The sequence below is a fragment of the Pleurodeles waltl genome, chromosome 3_1 (genome assembly GCF_031143425.1).
Source record: "Pleurodeles waltl isolate 20211129_DDA chromosome 3_1, aPleWal1.hap1.20221129, whole genome shotgun sequence".
In the NCBI taxonomy this organism is placed as follows: domain Eukaryota; kingdom Metazoa; phylum Chordata; class Amphibia; order Caudata; family Salamandridae; genus Pleurodeles; species Pleurodeles waltl.
Genome location: NC_090440.1, coordinates 1,686,359,790 through 1,686,377,543, shown reverse-complemented (window position 1 = coordinate 1,686,377,543; position 17,754 = coordinate 1,686,359,790). Strand labels below are relative to the sequence as shown.

Genomic DNA, 17,754 nt, shown 5'->3' with positions numbered 1-17,754 from the left:
TTCAACATCTCTCCATGCAGGAGTCACATAGCGTACATACCTCATAACCAGGTGAATCTACATCCACTGCCTGAAAGTAAAATGTACTTGGTTTACGTACTGGTAGCCAGTTCACTGCTGCTAAATGCCTACGTCCCATCAGGCGCTTATCAGTAACCCACTTTGGATTCAATTGTAACTCACCTGGAACCAGTAGGGCAAATACCTACAGTAACACTAGCACTCACAGCGAAGAGGCTGCTATTACCAACTCGCCCCCATGGGCTTTCGTGTGACAGTGCCAAACTTTGTGTTAAACGGTGAAAAGGTAAACAGTCCTTTTTTTGATGCATGGAGTGTCATTCCTATGCAATGATAGACTTTGACATTAACATCTACTTTGCATCGCACCACTGAATATGAAAAGCAGTGTAGACGAAGTACTGTTGGTAACAGCTCAATCAGGGGTAGTGGATGCCCAGTGGTGGGATCAGAGCTCCTTCACTGCACTACTTACACAACTTCTCAACATACAATAGAGGGTTTTAGGAAGAGGTGACAATTTAGGTCAAATCCATGAATCTGGTGCATTTCACAGTAAGATATAGGCTGCTAAAAGATGCCAAAATCTCCTGGTGAAGTATTGGGAAATAATAAGAAATTACTTGGAGAATGAGAACTGGAATTATGGCTCATCTTGGTAACTCTTCTTAGTAGATCTTCCAGTCCCCTCTGTAACCCACAAAAACTCCACTCTCCACTCTGTAAATTGAGCATCTACTCTTGTGCTTACATCCAATGAAGAACTTACAGAAGACAGAGCCACTGAGGGATGGATTCTCTTAGAAGGAGAACCTAACCACTTAATTGCTAGGTACATGTGCTGTGTTACTTTCAAGGAGCCCTGGAGTGCATGTAACTCCTTTGTGTGGGAAATGCAATGACAACATCTCAGGGCATGTGTGATAACCTGGCTCTGCAAAGTGCTTTCTGAGCCCTAGAGGCAGACGGCTTAGGAAGGAAGATGTGAGGAGATACTTAGCTTGGTATTAAAATCTGACATGAGTGGGAGATAGATATATGGAGAATGGATGTATAGAGAACCACCTTATTGCTGGTAAACACAATATGGTACCACTGATATGACTACCATCTTAATTCCATTCTACTTAGAATGAAACTCTTCAAAATCCAAATGACTGCTTTGGCTTTAGTTTGCTTCTCAACAGTGTTTAATTTGAGCCATGGTTACCAGGGTTCAACACCGGCACCTATGAATGACTGCCACATGGTGGTGCTGTTTATCTTATTTGGAGATGAATTCAACAAGAGTTGTTTATTAATTCAATATACATTAAAAATGACTTATACATGCAGCCCAAGCCACAAAGCTTTGCAGGGCTGGAACAATCTCAATTGTCAAATTTATAGGAATGTGATGGTTAGTAGTTGTTTTTGTACTGTCACTGGCGGTGCTGGTCGGGGCAATGTGTGGTGCGAGCTGAAATGTCCTCCTGGCGAGGGCCCTGGCTCTCATTTCTTTTTACAAAGTAAGCACTGGTTCTCAGACTACAGAAAAAATAATAAGAACATTCTATCTGGCAAAGTATGCCAAAGACTTCTGTGTTTTTGTTATGGTATTCACTTACTATCAAAACCATAAGCATGATCCTGTTAAGACATTTGAAGAAAGGAATAGTTTTGCCTTTAAAAATATACTTTTGCAATTTGAACTTTTATTAAGTTTGCTTGACGTTTCTAGATAAATTCACAGAGGAACTTTACTAAAGCTTTCCCAGTCACACAAATAGCTTTATTATAAACTAACAGGAAGTATACCAGGGGAAAGTCTTTTGGAACAAAATGACTGACACCTACCTGAACAAAATGAGTCCAGGAGGACCACAAATACCACATTCAGGGAGCCAGTTCTGTAGTGAAATGGCTCTCAAGCTGGTAAACTATGCACAGAATTAAGCATTTCTCTCAAAATACTCTAAGCAACTCATCACTCGGCTGCCAGGAACCAACCTGCAGACATCACCAGAACATTCTAGAAATTAGTTAAGTAAAATATTGCGTTTACTGTTTACGCTCATTTCCCCTCCTCCATTCCCAACCACCGCTCTCAACTATTCCCTTTTTCAGCCATCCTCATCTAACTTAAAATATTTGCCCGCCATCTATTTCTCATTCCTCTTTCTAATTCCTCTTCAATCTCCTTACTGGGTCCTAGCATGAACCTCTGGTGCTTGTAAACGGGACCACTGACATCGTTTGTTCTGGAATACTGAGAAGCAGTTTGTACGCGTGACATCCTCCCTCATGTAACAGAAGTAATCTGACAGTTTGTAACATGGTCCCCAACCATGAATGAATTTGTGAAAGATGCATAAAACACTATCTGGGGATCACCAACACTTTCAGGAGAAGGAAGCCTTTCATAGATGCGAATGAGAGATCAAGCAAAGGGCACAATAACATCAAACCACAAGTAGAATAGAAATAGTTCAGCTAGATGGCATTAGTAAAGGAAGCTCTCTGGGCAGCCCCTAATTATAGCTAAGTGGGTCAAATGGAATACAGGAAATGCCTGCACAAAATATGGAACAAGGCAAAGATAAAAACACTAAAACTGGGCAAAGGTGCACCTACTAAAAGCCTAGAAATACAGCAGTAAGGAGTAGATTCCACACCACTTGAGCACCCGCCTCACCCCTGGATTTTAAGAGCCCTATCCATCAACATGTCCAACGTTTCTCACACGACAAGGCTCAGGCACATGAGTGAACGCTAAGTCACGTCGCTAACAACCAGTAAAGACATGACAAAAAGGAATGGGTTAGCAGAAAACTGCATAGTGGCTTTCATGACAATAAAATCATTTAATTGGTAACAAAATCAACCTTATATAAAATCCACTGAATGTTTAAACAGACACACTAAAACCTTTCTTTTGCATAATTTTAAACTTTTTTTTATCTTAAATTCTGCTTCCGGCATGGAAACTGAACAATCTTACCTCGTTATTTGATGTTACATGTATAATCTTTCCAGGTGGACCAGGAGGGCCTGGTATCCCAATACCATCACGCCCAGGCTCTCCCTAAAACCAAAGGCAAGATTTTCAGTAGGAAAGACATTTTGTTGTAACAAGTAAACTAAAAGGAATATAAGTTCCCCTTCCTGGTGGGTGGCCAAAACTACGCGTCATTGGTTCATCCACAGGCTTACATCATTCTCATATAGCTGATCTCCTAACATTTCAGACAGGTCACACTGTAGAAAGCCAGTCTGTGGGCCACAGAAAGTTCAAACGTGGCTTTGTTACACACAAATTACAGAACAGACTCCACCATGCTAGTAGGAATTCCAAAAACCTGCATGTCCCATCAGACAGATCTAGCTAACTCTTCATGAAACAGAGGGGATTTAAGACAGATTCCACACGTACGCACACCAAGTTTAGAAAACCCTACATACATCCACTAGACACTCAGTTTTACCCTTCGTGCACAACTTAATTTAGTAAAAGAATTCAATACTTGACCACGAAGGACTGAGCATCACCATTTATAGTTGTGTATCTTATTTTGTGGGACCTTTTAGGAAATAGTAGATATGCATATTTCAATAAAGCAGCCATGGGCTTGACAGAATGCTGTCACCCATATATTTTAGATTTCAGGGGCTATCCATATTTACTCATTTTGCAAAGTTCAAACATGCTGCCATTATGGAAAGCTCTATCACCTGACAGTGTTGAGGCCAAGGGGTAGGTATTTAGATGCAAGCATTACTCACCCGCTCACCAGGTTCTCCTTTTTGTCCCTGTGTATCGTATAAGAAAAATAAAATAATCAGCAATTAGTAGATTCACACAATTTCACAACATAAAGATCGTTAAATGTGGCAGCAAAGAGATGCACTTTTTTTTTCTGGAACACTGCTTGTCCATCTTCACTGACACTGCTCTGAATTCTGCAGTGCACTGTGGGAAGAGTTTGAGGTAGAACTGGTGTGAAACTCTAACAATACATTTTCATGCATGGTTTGAAATTGAACTTTAAGAGAGCTCTCAGGCAGAACTTTATGGATGATCTTTGAGGCGGGGTATGAAAAGAAGCAGTGCAGTGCTTTAAGTGCACAAGTGTGTTTGGCTGGCCGTTTCAGGCCGGCCAAACACCCGAAAACTCTTAGGTTTCTCCAAACAGCACAGACCACAGGCTTGTCTCTAAGCAGCAGTCACTGTCGCTCAGACCAGTCCTGACGCTGCTTACATACTACATTTAGCATGTAAGCAGCACCAGGATTGCTGGAGAACCTGTGCTGGAGGGAGGCGGCGGGAGACGGGCACGCAAGGTAAGTGGTTTCTTTCTTTTTTTTTGTTTTGTTTCCCCCATCGTTCACCGTCCCCACTCCCACCCCTCACCCCCTTCCTTGACATATGTGGCAGCCACCACTGGACACAGTACTCTGCAAAGGTCATCCACAAAGGTCGTCCCATGTTTGTCAGTGAGTGTGAGTCCCAAGACGCCCTCCCAGCATGTCTGATATGGGTGTGGGATGCAAGGTTTTGATTCCTAGATAGTTTCATAGGTGTGCGAGTTCAGGCGCTTGGTGCCCTCGAATGACCAGACTAGCTTCTCAAAAGGGTGGGATGATTACACGGCTGCCTGTGTGTTCAGGGTGTGGGGAGCTCAGTGGCACAACTGGAAATATTGAAGGCGTGTCGTTTGCGGAATCCAGAAATCCTGTTTGCACTGCTGAGTTTTGATAGTGGGGCACTGAAAAAGGTTGCTTAGAATCCTAAAGTCTTCTGTGACCAAGTCTCAAATGACTTGGGGAGTCAAGGCCATGGGAGAAAGGTCCTGCTGCCAAGGGGAGTGTTAGGTGAGGAGAAGGTGGTGAGACCTCGCCTGACCTCTATGCGTTATCATATTTCGAGCATGGTCCTGTTTGGCATAGATTTACATGCACTGTTGGGGAGGTTCTGTTTCAGTAGCCATTCTAAGTTCCCTAGTGACTTGCAGGCTACAGTGCAATCCATGTGGAGCTATGTCTTTTCACTGTCTCACCACCCATTCCGAAACATATCGGAGGTGTGCTGTCCAACGGTACTCTACCATTTTGGGGCAGGCCAGACCTCCTTTCATGGTGAGGTGCAGAAGCTTATTGGAGATGTTTGGCCCCCCTCCACCCTGTATAAAGATGCACAATTTATTTTGGAGAGCTTTAATGTCTGCCTCAGGTATCTAGTTTGGGAGGGACTGAAATAGGTAAGGTGCTTGGGGCAGTACATTCATATCGTATAACTTTATTTGAATACCAAAAGTATCCATAAAAGTACAAGCATACAAAGAATAAATTGTTAAAAAATAAATAGTCATAAAAGCGAGATCGAAAATATCATACACAATCTAAACAATTTGCTAGATAAAATAATTTCATCAAAATTTTGTCTTCATTTGTATTCATAGAACGATGGGCACGCACTGCTGTGCTCAGAAATGCCCCAACATGAGCAACTACCTCTTCATCAACAAGCTGTAAAAAGTTATGGAGTGTGGCCCTAAAGTTTTTGATGTCACGTCTCTTAACAAGGGGAATCAGGAAAATCCTGGAATACATGGAATAATATTTACCAAAAAAATGTAAAATGTATCGTTTGCTCAGACCTCCCGTCACAAGGGCACGGTATGATATCAAGGCCAGTACTGAAACCTAATGGAAGACATAACAAATATTTTATTGTGCCTGCCATGTAGGAAACAACAAGTTCCACTCCCATCAGCCTATTGGTCTGCTCATGTACTCCGCGGGCCAGGAAACCATCATGAAATTCATATAGGCTGCCATGCTAGGCATCTCCCTCTCTATAGTCAACCTTTCAGACTCCGCCAAGTTGAGCAAGGCCGACTGCAACAGTTTTTTTTATTAATGTTAGAATTACTCTCAGGGTCTATAAAAACATGCTAAAAACGAGCCTTGTGCAGACTTAATTTCACGCGGGTTAACCAGGGAATCTCCATACGTTTATCACAACTAAGGCAGTCCCTAATGATGTTTCTAGAGAGGCTTGCACCCTTGTTTTTCCATACTGCCAGCAATAGCAAAGGTGGGTGGATTCTGATGTAATCTTGGATATATGGAATACCAAATAGATGAGACCAAACCAGATGTGAAGAGGAAGTAGGGACCGCCAAAACCCATCTACAAAATCTATTCTCCTCAAACTGAATCGTGTCACATTTCTGGATACTCAACACCCCTGCTCCATAGGTTGCTGAGGGTATACACTGCGACTTATAAATTTCTAGTACAGAAATGAGTGTACGCACCCCTGCTGGGCTGGGGTAAACTAAACAAAGTACTAGTTGCCTTCACTAATTTTGCCCGACATTGGGCGATATGTGGCACCCAAGAGTCAGTGACCGCCACTGGAAGGTTAATTCTAAATAGGGGAACGTGCTGGTACATTTCAAACTGCTACTGCCTACAGTCACACACGGTGGACAATCAGTATTTCTTCGGGCCGCAAGCCATAACGTAGGTCTTGTTGAAGTTTGCTTGTAGATCTAATTCGGCCATAAATCTGACAAAACCAAGGATAAAAAGGTGCATCGCTCTAGGAGTCCGCGCCATTAAACCTGCATCATCCGCATACAGCAGTGAAGGCAACAGGGAACCATTAATGCTTGGAACATCAGGGGTTACATTTTTAAAAATAAAGGATGGAGGTTATTAATATATAAAATAAAAAAATGTGTTTACCCTGACCCTGGCCTTCATGTCCATGTGCAAATAAGCTAAAAACATTTGACATTTGTATATTTCCCAATTCCCTAGGGCAGAATTAAACATTTGTACGTAGTGCCCACATGGCTCCTAAAGTCATACTGGCAGGGGTGGAGGATAGACTTCTCTTCTGCCCTCCCTTATTCTGTTGAACAGGACTCCGCCCAAAATCATAACCGTAAGGGAGATGGGCCTGTAGCAACACGGCTATAATCGATCTACCTTTTTGAAAATTGGGACTATGATAGAAGTAGTCCATGTACTCAGGAGTGGGCTATGTGCCAAACCATTGAAGACTGAAAGATTGAAGTGCCCAGAATTCAGGTAAACACTTTATGAAATCAATTGGAATGCCGTCCGGCCCGGAGGCCTTCCCACTGACACTCTGGGCTACAGCCTCTTCCCCCTCTTCCAAATATACCTGAAGTCCCCTCAAGTTAGGTCTTCATTTCAAATAATTTGCGGCTTGGGGCGCAGAATACATTTTAGCGAAATATGTCTCCCATGCCCCACTAGAAACATGACAGCTAAAGGGGGCATTACATGACTCAGATGCTTCATATCCTGCATGGCCTCACAAAACAGTTTACTACTCCTTTTAGCTGTTGATAATGAATCCCATTGGGACTGAAGCACTACTGACTTCATTCTATTAGTTACCTCTTTGGAAACCTTACACTGAAATGCAATGCCTACAGGGTCCCTCCATTTGACTATCAGTGGCCTGCGTAATTGACAGTTGGCCTTTGTGCAATCCTGATCAACTCACCCAAGGTTGGTAACTGTCGTACAGGAAGGGCGCAGTAACTTTGCCCTTATATTTTCACAAAGCTTGGTAACTGCCTTTATATCCTCACAACCAATGTCATTCTCGGATAGGCAGGCCACTACCAAACTAGGGTTCTCTACTAGTATGTCATGAAAAGTCGACCGGGTTCCACCACTCTCCAGACTAATCTTAGACCATCAGTGGATGGTTGGAAGTTTCTAGTTGCACACTCCAATCTGAATGCTTCTATTGGATATAGTCCCCAAAGTCAGAAGAGACTACCCTCCCACATAGCAGTGAATCCTCAAGATTAGATGATACAAAAAACATAATCTACAGTAAAGAAACCGACACGACCCTGTAAGGTTGGTAACAAAAGTGCAACATGCGGGCCAACATACATTTTATTGTTAAAATCATAGGATGCCAAATAGCCCTGCAGTTCCATCCCCTAGTGTCTGTGCCACTCAAGATATCAGGAAGATCAATTCCTATTGCCATTTAACTGCTCATTGGCTTATAATAAGTGCAAAGCTTAGCGGTGAAATGCCCAGCTAGACAACAGCCTGCCAATATTCCTTTGGTGCCAACTCTACATTGCAAAGAAGTGTTAAAATCAAATAAATGTAAGAATTTGGTATTCAGAATAGTACTAAAATCATTGTTATAAAAAAATATGAAATACAGGGTTGCAGTCCTCTTGTATCGCTCAACCTGGTAATTCCCACTATTGGTTTCTATAACGTTCGAACAGACCCCACAGAAAAATTCACCCATATTGCCAACCCACCCGATGCTCGCCCTGACCAAGACAGAGTAGTTGGCGTGCAATAGCATTCAAACTCATCAACAAACAAGTCCTGTTTTGCCCCAGTTTCTTGAAACAGAATAACATCATTTTGCGTTATAAAAGCTACCACTATGGTACCTTAATCTTGGAAATAAGACCTGTCACATTCCAACACACTATTCTCAACGCAGAATCGTTAGAACCAAATGCTTCCGAGAAACTACAGAAACATCAGGATGTGGCAAAACTGTGGGCAAATGGGTTGGCTTTTGTAACAACCCCTATAGGCTGTCAACATTTTTGGTTTGTAAAAGTACCCTGGGGAGAGTACAATTCTTAGGCCCATATTTATACTTTTCTAGCGCCGCATTTGCGTCATTTTTTGACGCAAAAGTGACAAAAACTTACAAAATACAGTTGTATTTTGTAAGTTTGCACCGCTTTTGCGTCAAAAAGCAGCACAAATGCGGCGCTAAAAAAGTATAAATATGGGCCTTAGTTTCTTTACCGCCCCAAGCTTCCTGTGAACTGGTTTCTCACATAAGAGCGTCTTCTGAAATTCACAACAATGCAATCCCAAACTATGTCTTTTTTTAGACGGCCCACCTACCCTAGTCTACGCACCATAATGATCTAATTTATTCTACCTATATTAAACTGCTTATATTTGCTGAGCCAATCTGTACAATTATTGTGTAGGTTCAGCCATGATTCAGTTTGAGTCCTTAAGGGAAGGGATGCCAGCCAGTACTAAAACATATGGGCATGATGCAGGAGGTAAGTCCAAAAATGTTTGGCTTGAATTTGGATAAGTTCTGGGTATAACTGGCTCAGTGGTGCTTGGCCCAATCTCTCATTAGGTAACTTGATCTGGCCACCCCCACCAAGATGACCCATCTTCGAACTGGCTGGAAGTATTGGGGTAGGCCTCAGAATATTATTAGATGGGCCCTTTGGGCCTTCGGGGAGCTTTCTTGCAGCCGATCATGTTAAGGAGCTCACCCAACTACTGATATCAGGAGTTTTTTACATTAATAGCACGTTCCCAGTGTTCTCCAAAATAGACATCATAGTAAGGGTGTCTCTCACGCTACTTTCAAAGTATTTTTCGATTGTTCCTTAATTTGGGTCAATTTTCCCTCTAAATGTCCCTCAGTTTTCAGCACAAATAATCAGGGTCAGACATGTTCATAACCAAAAAATCTGAAGTTTGAGTCTGCCTCGACTGATTATTACACTGCTTGAGACACCAGGAGGAAAGCTGGCCCTGACGCTTTATGTGATGTTTACTAGCCCCCACTAGCACCTTCACAATAGATTTTTCTTCTTCACTACTGATTCCGATTCTAATGGGCTGCCAGTAGGGCTTGAGGGTATGAAAGTCTCTTCCGTGCCATCATTAATCAGATCCAAAGCAACTAAAGGGGCATGTGAATGAGCCGAAGAGCCTATAAGACAAGGGCTTGTCAGAGTACCATTAGGTGTGATATTCTGATGGCAGAACTTCCTGTTAGTGCTGTGGTCCATAGACAACCTCAGCTCAGTCAATGTAATCTCCTTTGAATTGATTCCCATAGCCCGCTCAAACATATTGTCAAAAGTAGTGGTTGAGAAAGAAGTTACAGCTGACCTTATGGGTGTCCGGCCTGCCTTACCTTTACCCATGATAATCCCAGTTGGCGCTTACCTCCGATAGTCAAAAAGCAGGTTCCAGCCCAGCCTCGTACGGTTGCAGATGGGCCCACTCTTGGCCCGGTTTTCGCCCAGACACGGACCCGGGCACATCCCACGTGAGTCCCGCACTGCTGGAGCGCAGTCTCCTGTTCAACCCCAGCGCATCTGGGCAGGATAGGGGAAGTGGATGGACAGCCCCGTTGCAGACTCGTAACTGAGGGCTGGTGTACAAAGCATGCAAACCCCGCACTGCAGGAGCACAGTCTCATTTTCAACCCCAGCGCCTCCGAGGGTTACAAGGGAAGTGGACGGAAAGCCCCGCTGCAGGCTGGGAACTGAAGGCTATAGTGCAAGGCATGGCACACCCCGCGCTGCTGGAGCAGTTTCCTTTTCAACCCCAGCGCATCTGGGCACGATACGGGAAGCGGGCAGACAGTCCCACTGCGGGCTGGTAACTGAAGGGTGTAGTGCAAAGCCTGGCGAAACCCGCACTGCAGGAGCACAGTATCCTTCTCAAACCCAGCGCCTCTAGGCGCAAAGGGGAAAGTGGACGGACAGCCCTGTTTCAGGCTGGTAACTGAAGGCTGTAGTGCAAAGCGTGGCGAACCCCATGTTGCAGGAGCGCAGCCTCCTTTTCAACCACAGTGCCTCCAAGCGCAATAGGGGAAGTAGGCAGGCAGCCATGTTGCAGGCTGGTAACTGAAGGCTGTAGCGCATAGCGTGGCGAACCCTGTGCTGCAGGAGCGCAGTCTCCTTTTCAACCCTAGCACCTCCGAGCATGACAAGGGAAGTGGCGGACAGCCCCGTTGCAGGCCGGTAACTGAAGGCTGTAGTGCAAAGCGTGGCAGTATATTCATTTTTACAACACTAATGTGTCACAGCCAGGAGATGTAAAGGGGTTTCCACCTCCTGAGGTCCTCCAGGATGTTGCGATATAGGGACGGCCAGTTCATTTTTGTGTAGTCTTCAATTAGGGGGGTTGTGGTGAGGCCCGGTATTGATTGGAGTTTGGTGCCCAATGAAAGGGGGCTAGCGACTGGAGGCAAGAGTTTTAGTCCAATGGGACGGTGAGGTTCAGCGCCAGGAATTCCTCTTCATTCATTTTAAAGCCCGAGACTCATTCAAAGGTGTCTAGTTTCTACTACTGCGGGTAGGGAGAGCTCAGGTTTTGTCAGGGTGAGGAGCAGATCATCTGTGAAGAGGTTTATTGTATGGATACTCCTTTTGAAGGGCATCCCGAGAAGACTGCTCCTAATCTGGATGGCTGAGGGACCACAAGCAAAAAGAAGCAGGGACAGTGGGCATCCCTGCCTTGTGGCCCATTCTATCCTGTAGGAAGGGGGGGCATAGGCTGTTGAGGCAGATAAAAGCAGACGGTGCCGAATATGCTGCCATGATTCAATCATTTTGGGCCTGAGTGTGAGTTTGTGCAGCACTGCTGTTAGGAAAGCCCAGCAGACCTGCTCCAAATGCCTTCTCTGCATCTAAGGATAAAAGCAGGGAGGGATTGTTGCATTTGAATGCCTTTTCCTCATGTGAGCCAGGTGGTGGATGTTGTCTGATCCCTAGCGGTTGCACATAAAGCCCACTTGGGAGGTTTTCTGAGTGTTGAGCGAGAATTTTGGTGCAGATCTTGGAGGTCTATGTTTAACAATGCCATCGAGCGGTAGGAGGTGGATTTGGTGGGGTCCTTTCCAGGTTTGGGGATGAGCACCAATTGTGCTTCACATATTGTGGGAGTTAGGCTTGTGGCAGGGGCAAAGGAGCTGAAGTGTTTATTGTTAGGTAAATATCTCCAGCTAAATAATCTTTACTGATTTAATATTTAATCTATCCTTTGATCTGCTTCAAAATGTTACTTTGTTGTTCATTCGTTATCACAGGTGAACATATGGGGCATTAGTGTAATTGTTTTCCTCCATTATGACAGCACAGTTGGTGTATGTTGTAGGTATCCAATTCTCTTGTAAGGTTCGTAAATTTTGGTATTTTTTTATGATGCACCTTTTGGGTGTGGAGAGGCACTACCAAGAATACACATTTAATGTGTGTTGGGGTATTTCCTCGTAATCTGTAGTTATTATTTTATTGCATACCATTCTTATAATATGGTTAGTAATAGTTTGTGACTGTATTATATGAAGAGATCCAGGGGCAAGCAAGAGCTATGGGGCCCAATTGTAGGCGTTGAGTCATTTTAATCCTAATGTCCCATAAGTTGTGGCTTTCTAGGTGCTCTGAATAACTGGCCATGCACTACCCCTTCAACACTTGACTCTCAGTGGTAGCATGTGTCTAGCAATCCAAGGCTTCTTGGGAGAGGTAGGTGCAAGGTTTACACAGCCAAAAGACTCAAAATATGCTCAGCAACCCTTTATAAATGTGTGTCCTGACAGATACTTGCTTTGATGAAAAAAAAGTTCGTATTTTGTATATGAACAGAAAGTGAAATACCAATAATCTACACAGTCTTTGTAAGGCCGAAACTCTAGCATTATCCAGGCAAGACACTGAGTCTCACTCCCCGAGTCACTAACTATTATTAGTTCCCATTCACAAGAGGCAACATTCAGGCTAGGCCCTGCTACTAAGTATGAGAGTTAGAAGTTCCATGATGTCTTTCAAAGTCAAAGTGTCTCTAGGCTATAGAGCTAAAGTTAGATCAGGTTCTCTGTGGGAATTATGGCCCAGTGACCAGTCTCACCTACTCCCACTTGTGTAGCACTGCAAAAGGCCTGGGATTGTGTTAGCAGCCTGGAGTCGACTGGCGTTTTGGCTTCCCTGTCAACATGGGCAGATGCTTGGTGATGAGCAGATGTCTCATTGCTGCAGCCAAGGCAGCTGAATATCCACATTGGTTTTCCGGTTTGGCAGTATGTCCTCCTGATCTCAGCAGTAGGTCTTGGGCTTCTTGTTTCTACTGTCAAAGTAGATGTTCTGGTTACATGGGTTGCAACCACCTATGCTTCATCTTTGCACATCACACATAGGAGATGGTCCTTTCTCCTGCCCATGGCGCTCACTCATCATAGGTGCATCACTAATAGTGAAACGCAAAGTGACGGCCCTCTAAGATCAGAGTGCTGCACAGGATGACAGCCCTTGTCAGTCACAGCAATGTACCAGGGAGACTGCCCTTAATCTACATGATGGAGCCACCTGGCATATGGGGCTGTGAACTTGTGAAGAACATGGGCAGATATCTCCAGTTGTGGTGCAGACCCTACTACACTGTGAATGTCACAGGGTCCTCTGATCTCAGCAGGCAGGCAGATATTGGTGCTTCAGGCTCCAGGGAAGTGGTTTTCATTTTCCCTGGTGATATCAACTCACCTAGCGGGGAGACTAGCAGACCGTGGTCCCCAGTCCTTAGAATAATAGGCAGAGGTTGCACTGAGCTTCTCCAGAATGACGTACAGTTATATTTGAACGGATTGACCATTTGACAACTTGGAGAGTCAAGCTTCCATTCCAAGCTTTCATAATCTATTTCCAGATACATATCTGATTTTGTGTCTCAGTCTTTGACATTTGTGCTGTGGCTGATACCACCTTGGAGGTGCCCATTCCTCTGTCCTGTCCTTTGACTAGGAAGCAGTCTGTCACAGCAGGAGTGACTCCAACCTTGTTAGCCCCACAACACAGGCCATGGGAGTGACTAGAGGATCAATCTTGGCTGTCAGACTCACTGATATATGCCTAACAAAAGGTTACAAAGGCCCCAGCCCTGCTCCTTATGATTCCCTGTATCTGCAGTGTTTTCTTTGTCAGCACCATCATCTCTTTCACTGTGTGCCCCAGCCCACTGACCTTTCCAGAATCAATGCGTTCTTTTGAAGTGCACAGAAGATCCTGACTCTCCCTTCCTCCAGTGTGTGTCCCAGCTCTCAGAAATGCAGGCAATGCACATATCTGTCTATGATGGCTTCTTCCATATGCCTGTCCAAGGCCCTGGATTTCCAATATGGAACCCAGAGGTCCCTATGTACTGTAACACACACAAGCACATGTACACTACAGAATGTACATGCAAACAGGAACATGTACTGTGCTCCATGCTCACATGATGTAGGTCAAGGGCAAGTTAATTACACAACAGCAGAACCTTAAATGAGTGAGACAGTAGGCCCCACTCCAGTGACACAGGTACAAATGCCTGTTCACAATACAGATCACTATTACAAAAACGCAATGCTGCCGCCACCGCACTCGTGCTACTTAAGTTTTGGTGGAGACAGTAGCCCTTTACTACTACAAAGGGAGCATGTAGTGCACGCCTTACAGTCTGACAGTCTATGAGGCAGGCCTAGGGCATGGCACACAAGCTGGGGAACTGAGGGCAGGGGTAAACGTCTGTCACCTTGCAGTGGACTTTTTGTGCCAACAGGTGTAATGAGAGAGGTTTGTTCCCTACTCATGTGTGTCTGGAGAGTGTTCACAATTTCACATGTAAGAATGGTGAGGGTTTTGATATCCCTTCCTCTTGCAAAGCAATGTCTATTGAGATGACCCCCTTCTGTAAGGCTACAAAGTGTTGGCAATTACCTTTCTCAATTGACACTAGTGAGGCCTGGCGTTTTCCCCTCTCAGTAACACTTATAGTTGCAAAGATATTTTTTTCTTATGTAAAGGCAATAAGCATAGAGGTGCTTGATTCTCCTGTACAGGTAATAAGTGAGGAAGTGATCCCTTCTCATGTACAGGCTGTAGGTGCAGATGTGCTCCCTTCTTGAGTAATGCATTAGGTGCACAGGTGCTCCCTTCTCATGTAAAGGTGATACATGTAGAAGCTCTCCTTTCTCTTGTACAGGCATTCGGTGTGGAGGAGCTCCCTCCTTATGTAAGGAAATAGGTGTAGTGGTGACCTTTTCTAAAGTGGAGAAGTGTGGCACAATGGTTAGAGCAGCAGACCCTGATGCAGAGCCCAGGACCAGGGTTCAATTCCTGCCTTGGCGGGTCTTGGGCTCAATTCCCTTGGACCAGATAATTCTCACCTCAGTGCCTAATCTAATTAATGGGTCCCACTCTGGGCAATAGCTTGCTTAATCTCCACAACAGCCCTGACAGCACTTGGATTCCTGGCTTTACCCTGGGGCTGTTCAGGAGTGGGTGCCTCACAGGGAAAAGCCAGGAGGGGTTCCACAGCGGTATGTGTACAGTGCCTTGAGACCCTAATGGGTGAGTAGTGTGCTATACAAGTGTGAAGTGTACATTTTAAAGTAAGGAAATAGGTGTAGAAATGCTCCCTCTTTATGTAAGGAAATAAATGTATGAGAATAGGTGTAGAGGTGCTCCCTTCTTATGTAAAGAAATAAGTGCAGAGGAGCTCCCTTCTTATGTTAGGAAACAGGTGTAGAGGTGCTCCATTCTTATGTAAGGAAATAAGTGTAGAGGCGGACCCTTCTACAAGTCAGTAAGGGCAGAGTGCTCCCTTTTATGTAAGGCAGTATGTTCAGTGGTGTTCCCTTCTTGTGCAAGCCAATAAATGTAGAGGTGTTCTCTACTAATTTAAAAACAGTAAGTGTAGATGCGCTCCCTTCTTGTGTAAGGCACTCAGTGCACAGGTGCTCACTTTTCGTGTAGAGGCAATAATTGTAGAAGATCTACCTTGTCATGCACAGGTAATACGTTTAGAGATGCTCCCCCTCGTGTAAAGCAATAAGGGTTGAGTGTTCCCTTTTAATTCACTTAAATTAAGGCAGAGTGCTCTTTGTTATATACAACAACATTTGGAAAGTGCTCTCTTCTTGTATCAGGCAATAAGAGCAGAGAGCTGACTTCTGATATAAAAGCAATAAATGAATTGTGGTTCCTATTTATTTTAAAACCAATATATGTAGGTGACCTCCCTTCTCAAGTACTGCAACAGACGTTTTGAGATGTACCCATCCCATGTAAGGCCAATTAATGTCTAATGTTATACATTTAAATGTTCAAAAACTTATTTAAGGTTAAAGTTCATTGCAACTATTGATCAGTGCTTGGAGGTTTGTGTATAGAAGACAATTATTTAAAGATCATTGATTGAAGGTAAAATATGAATATACTTAAATGTTAATTAATCAATATTTGTACATTTCTTTACAAGTAATTATTTAGGTCTTTACAAGTAATTTTTAGGTATCCTCATGTTCTGTTGCAGGAAAAACAAAAAAATTATTGTGCATGAAGGGACTGGGCACAGTATGTGAAAGATCTCTTGTGTCTCATGTTGTGTTCCTATGCTCCTAATTTAGTACTTTACTTTTCAAGGTATGTACAGATGCAATAACACCACAGTCAAAGTAGTTTAAACTGAAAGTGGAGGTTTTGTGAGCTCCATGACCCTCACATATTGTGGTCTTTCTTCTCAGGTCTAGAATAAGAAAACCGAAGTGGACATTTGGGTACTCACCGGGGGTCCGAGAAATCCATCTAACCCGGGCTGACCATCTAGGCCTGGAAACCCAGCTTCTCCCTGAAACAAAAATGATGGTGAGATAGAAGGCTCTTCCCTGCTCACATCCAGTCACAATGCTATTGTTAGTCAAGTAGCTTCCTACATGTCTAACATGTGGGAGTCTTTAGCCACTACTGGATAAGCCAGAGTCTCTATCTTCACTTTATAAATGTGTGAATCCATAGTGCTTCGCTAATGTGTATATGCTGCCCACCAACATAATATGTCTGATAAGTCCCTCAAACATCATTTCTACATAAAGCTCATAAAAAGACCCATTAACAATTGCAGGCTATAAGGGAAACCAAAGTGTATCTGGTTAACAATGCTAGGAATGCAATTGTTGACTACTTCTTAGTCTTACATCTGCCTTTCTGTCACTCTCAAAAGATATGGGGGAAAAAGGTGGGAGCAACAGCCCAGGAACTCATTGTGGGTCTTGACTATGGAGCTTGACTGTGAAGAATCTCTGTCCAAATTGAGAGTACATTGCAAAGTGTAGGCCCAGCATTACTGTTCTACATACTTCAGAGAAAGGAACCAGCTTTTGGAAACCAACAAAAGCGTTCTGCTTGTGGTGAAGGAGTGGACTTTTAGCCCTCAGCGAGGCTGCCTCTTTAATGGTGAAGAAATGGCTAAAGTAATACACAATCCAGTTAGAAGTACAGAACATACAACTTGTACAATGGCCACATTCCCTTTAACAAATGTTAAAACTAGTGCAATGTGTGTAGAAGGGAAACCGCTTGATGTATACAGAATGAAAGAACAGTGGGTTCTAAGGTGATTTTTAAGAAGCATATTCTCTCTCAAATAGAACTTGTAGCTGTTTATCTCAAAGGGTAACGTTAAGCCCAAACAACAAACATTGTCAACAGATTGTCTGAAGATCTAAGGTGTTCCTAGGTACTTTAACTCTGCCTGGGGTCATTTGGCCCAAGTTCTTACCTTTTGGCCTGGTGGTCCAATTGCCCCCTAGGAAAAAACAGAGGAAAAACATTACAAAAAGAGATAAGCTCTGATGTAGTGGGTGAAGGGAGTGTTGGGGAGATGTGGAATATAGTCATAAGGGGACATGCTATATCAACATGGATTTAGAAGAAATTACCGCTGACTTCGGCTGTGACAACACATTTGAGGAATGGATTTTGTTTGTGGTGTTAGGAAAGGGTTCATCATGTGGGCATAAGGTTAAACTTTCTAGTTTAACAGAGAAATGTGTTTTGAGCTGGAAGTGGAAGCCAGCTCTGATAATCTCAGTAATGAAGGTGAGAGCTCTGAGAAGCTCACTGCTTAGGTGAGAGC

General features: G+C 43.8%; 1 protein-coding gene across 7 annotated transcripts in view; it reads right to left on the bottom strand.

The window, feature by feature from the left end:
• The window catches only part of COL18A1 (collagen type XVIII alpha 1 chain), a 366,466-nt gene that overhangs the window by 70,276 nt on the left and 278,436 nt on the right, over window positions 1-17,754 (bottom strand). For 4 of the 7 annotated variants that reach the window (XM_069225464.1, XM_069225459.1, XM_069225458.1 and 1 more), the window contains 5 exons: window positions 17,398-17,424; window positions 16,405-16,467; window positions 3,784-3,810; window positions 3,002-3,085; window positions 41-70 (listed from right to left, as the gene is read on the bottom strand). In XM_069225464.1, coding sequence (XP_069081565.1) covers window positions 41-70; window positions 3,002-3,085; window positions 3,784-3,810; window positions 16,405-16,467; window positions 17,398-17,424 — 231 coding nt within the window. The remainder of the gene's footprint in view (window positions 1-40; window positions 71-3,001; window positions 3,086-3,783; window positions 3,811-16,404; window positions 16,468-17,397; window positions 17,425-17,754) is intronic. The other 3 variants (XM_069225463.1, XM_069225461.1, XM_069225460.1) reach the window with 1 other exon arrangement.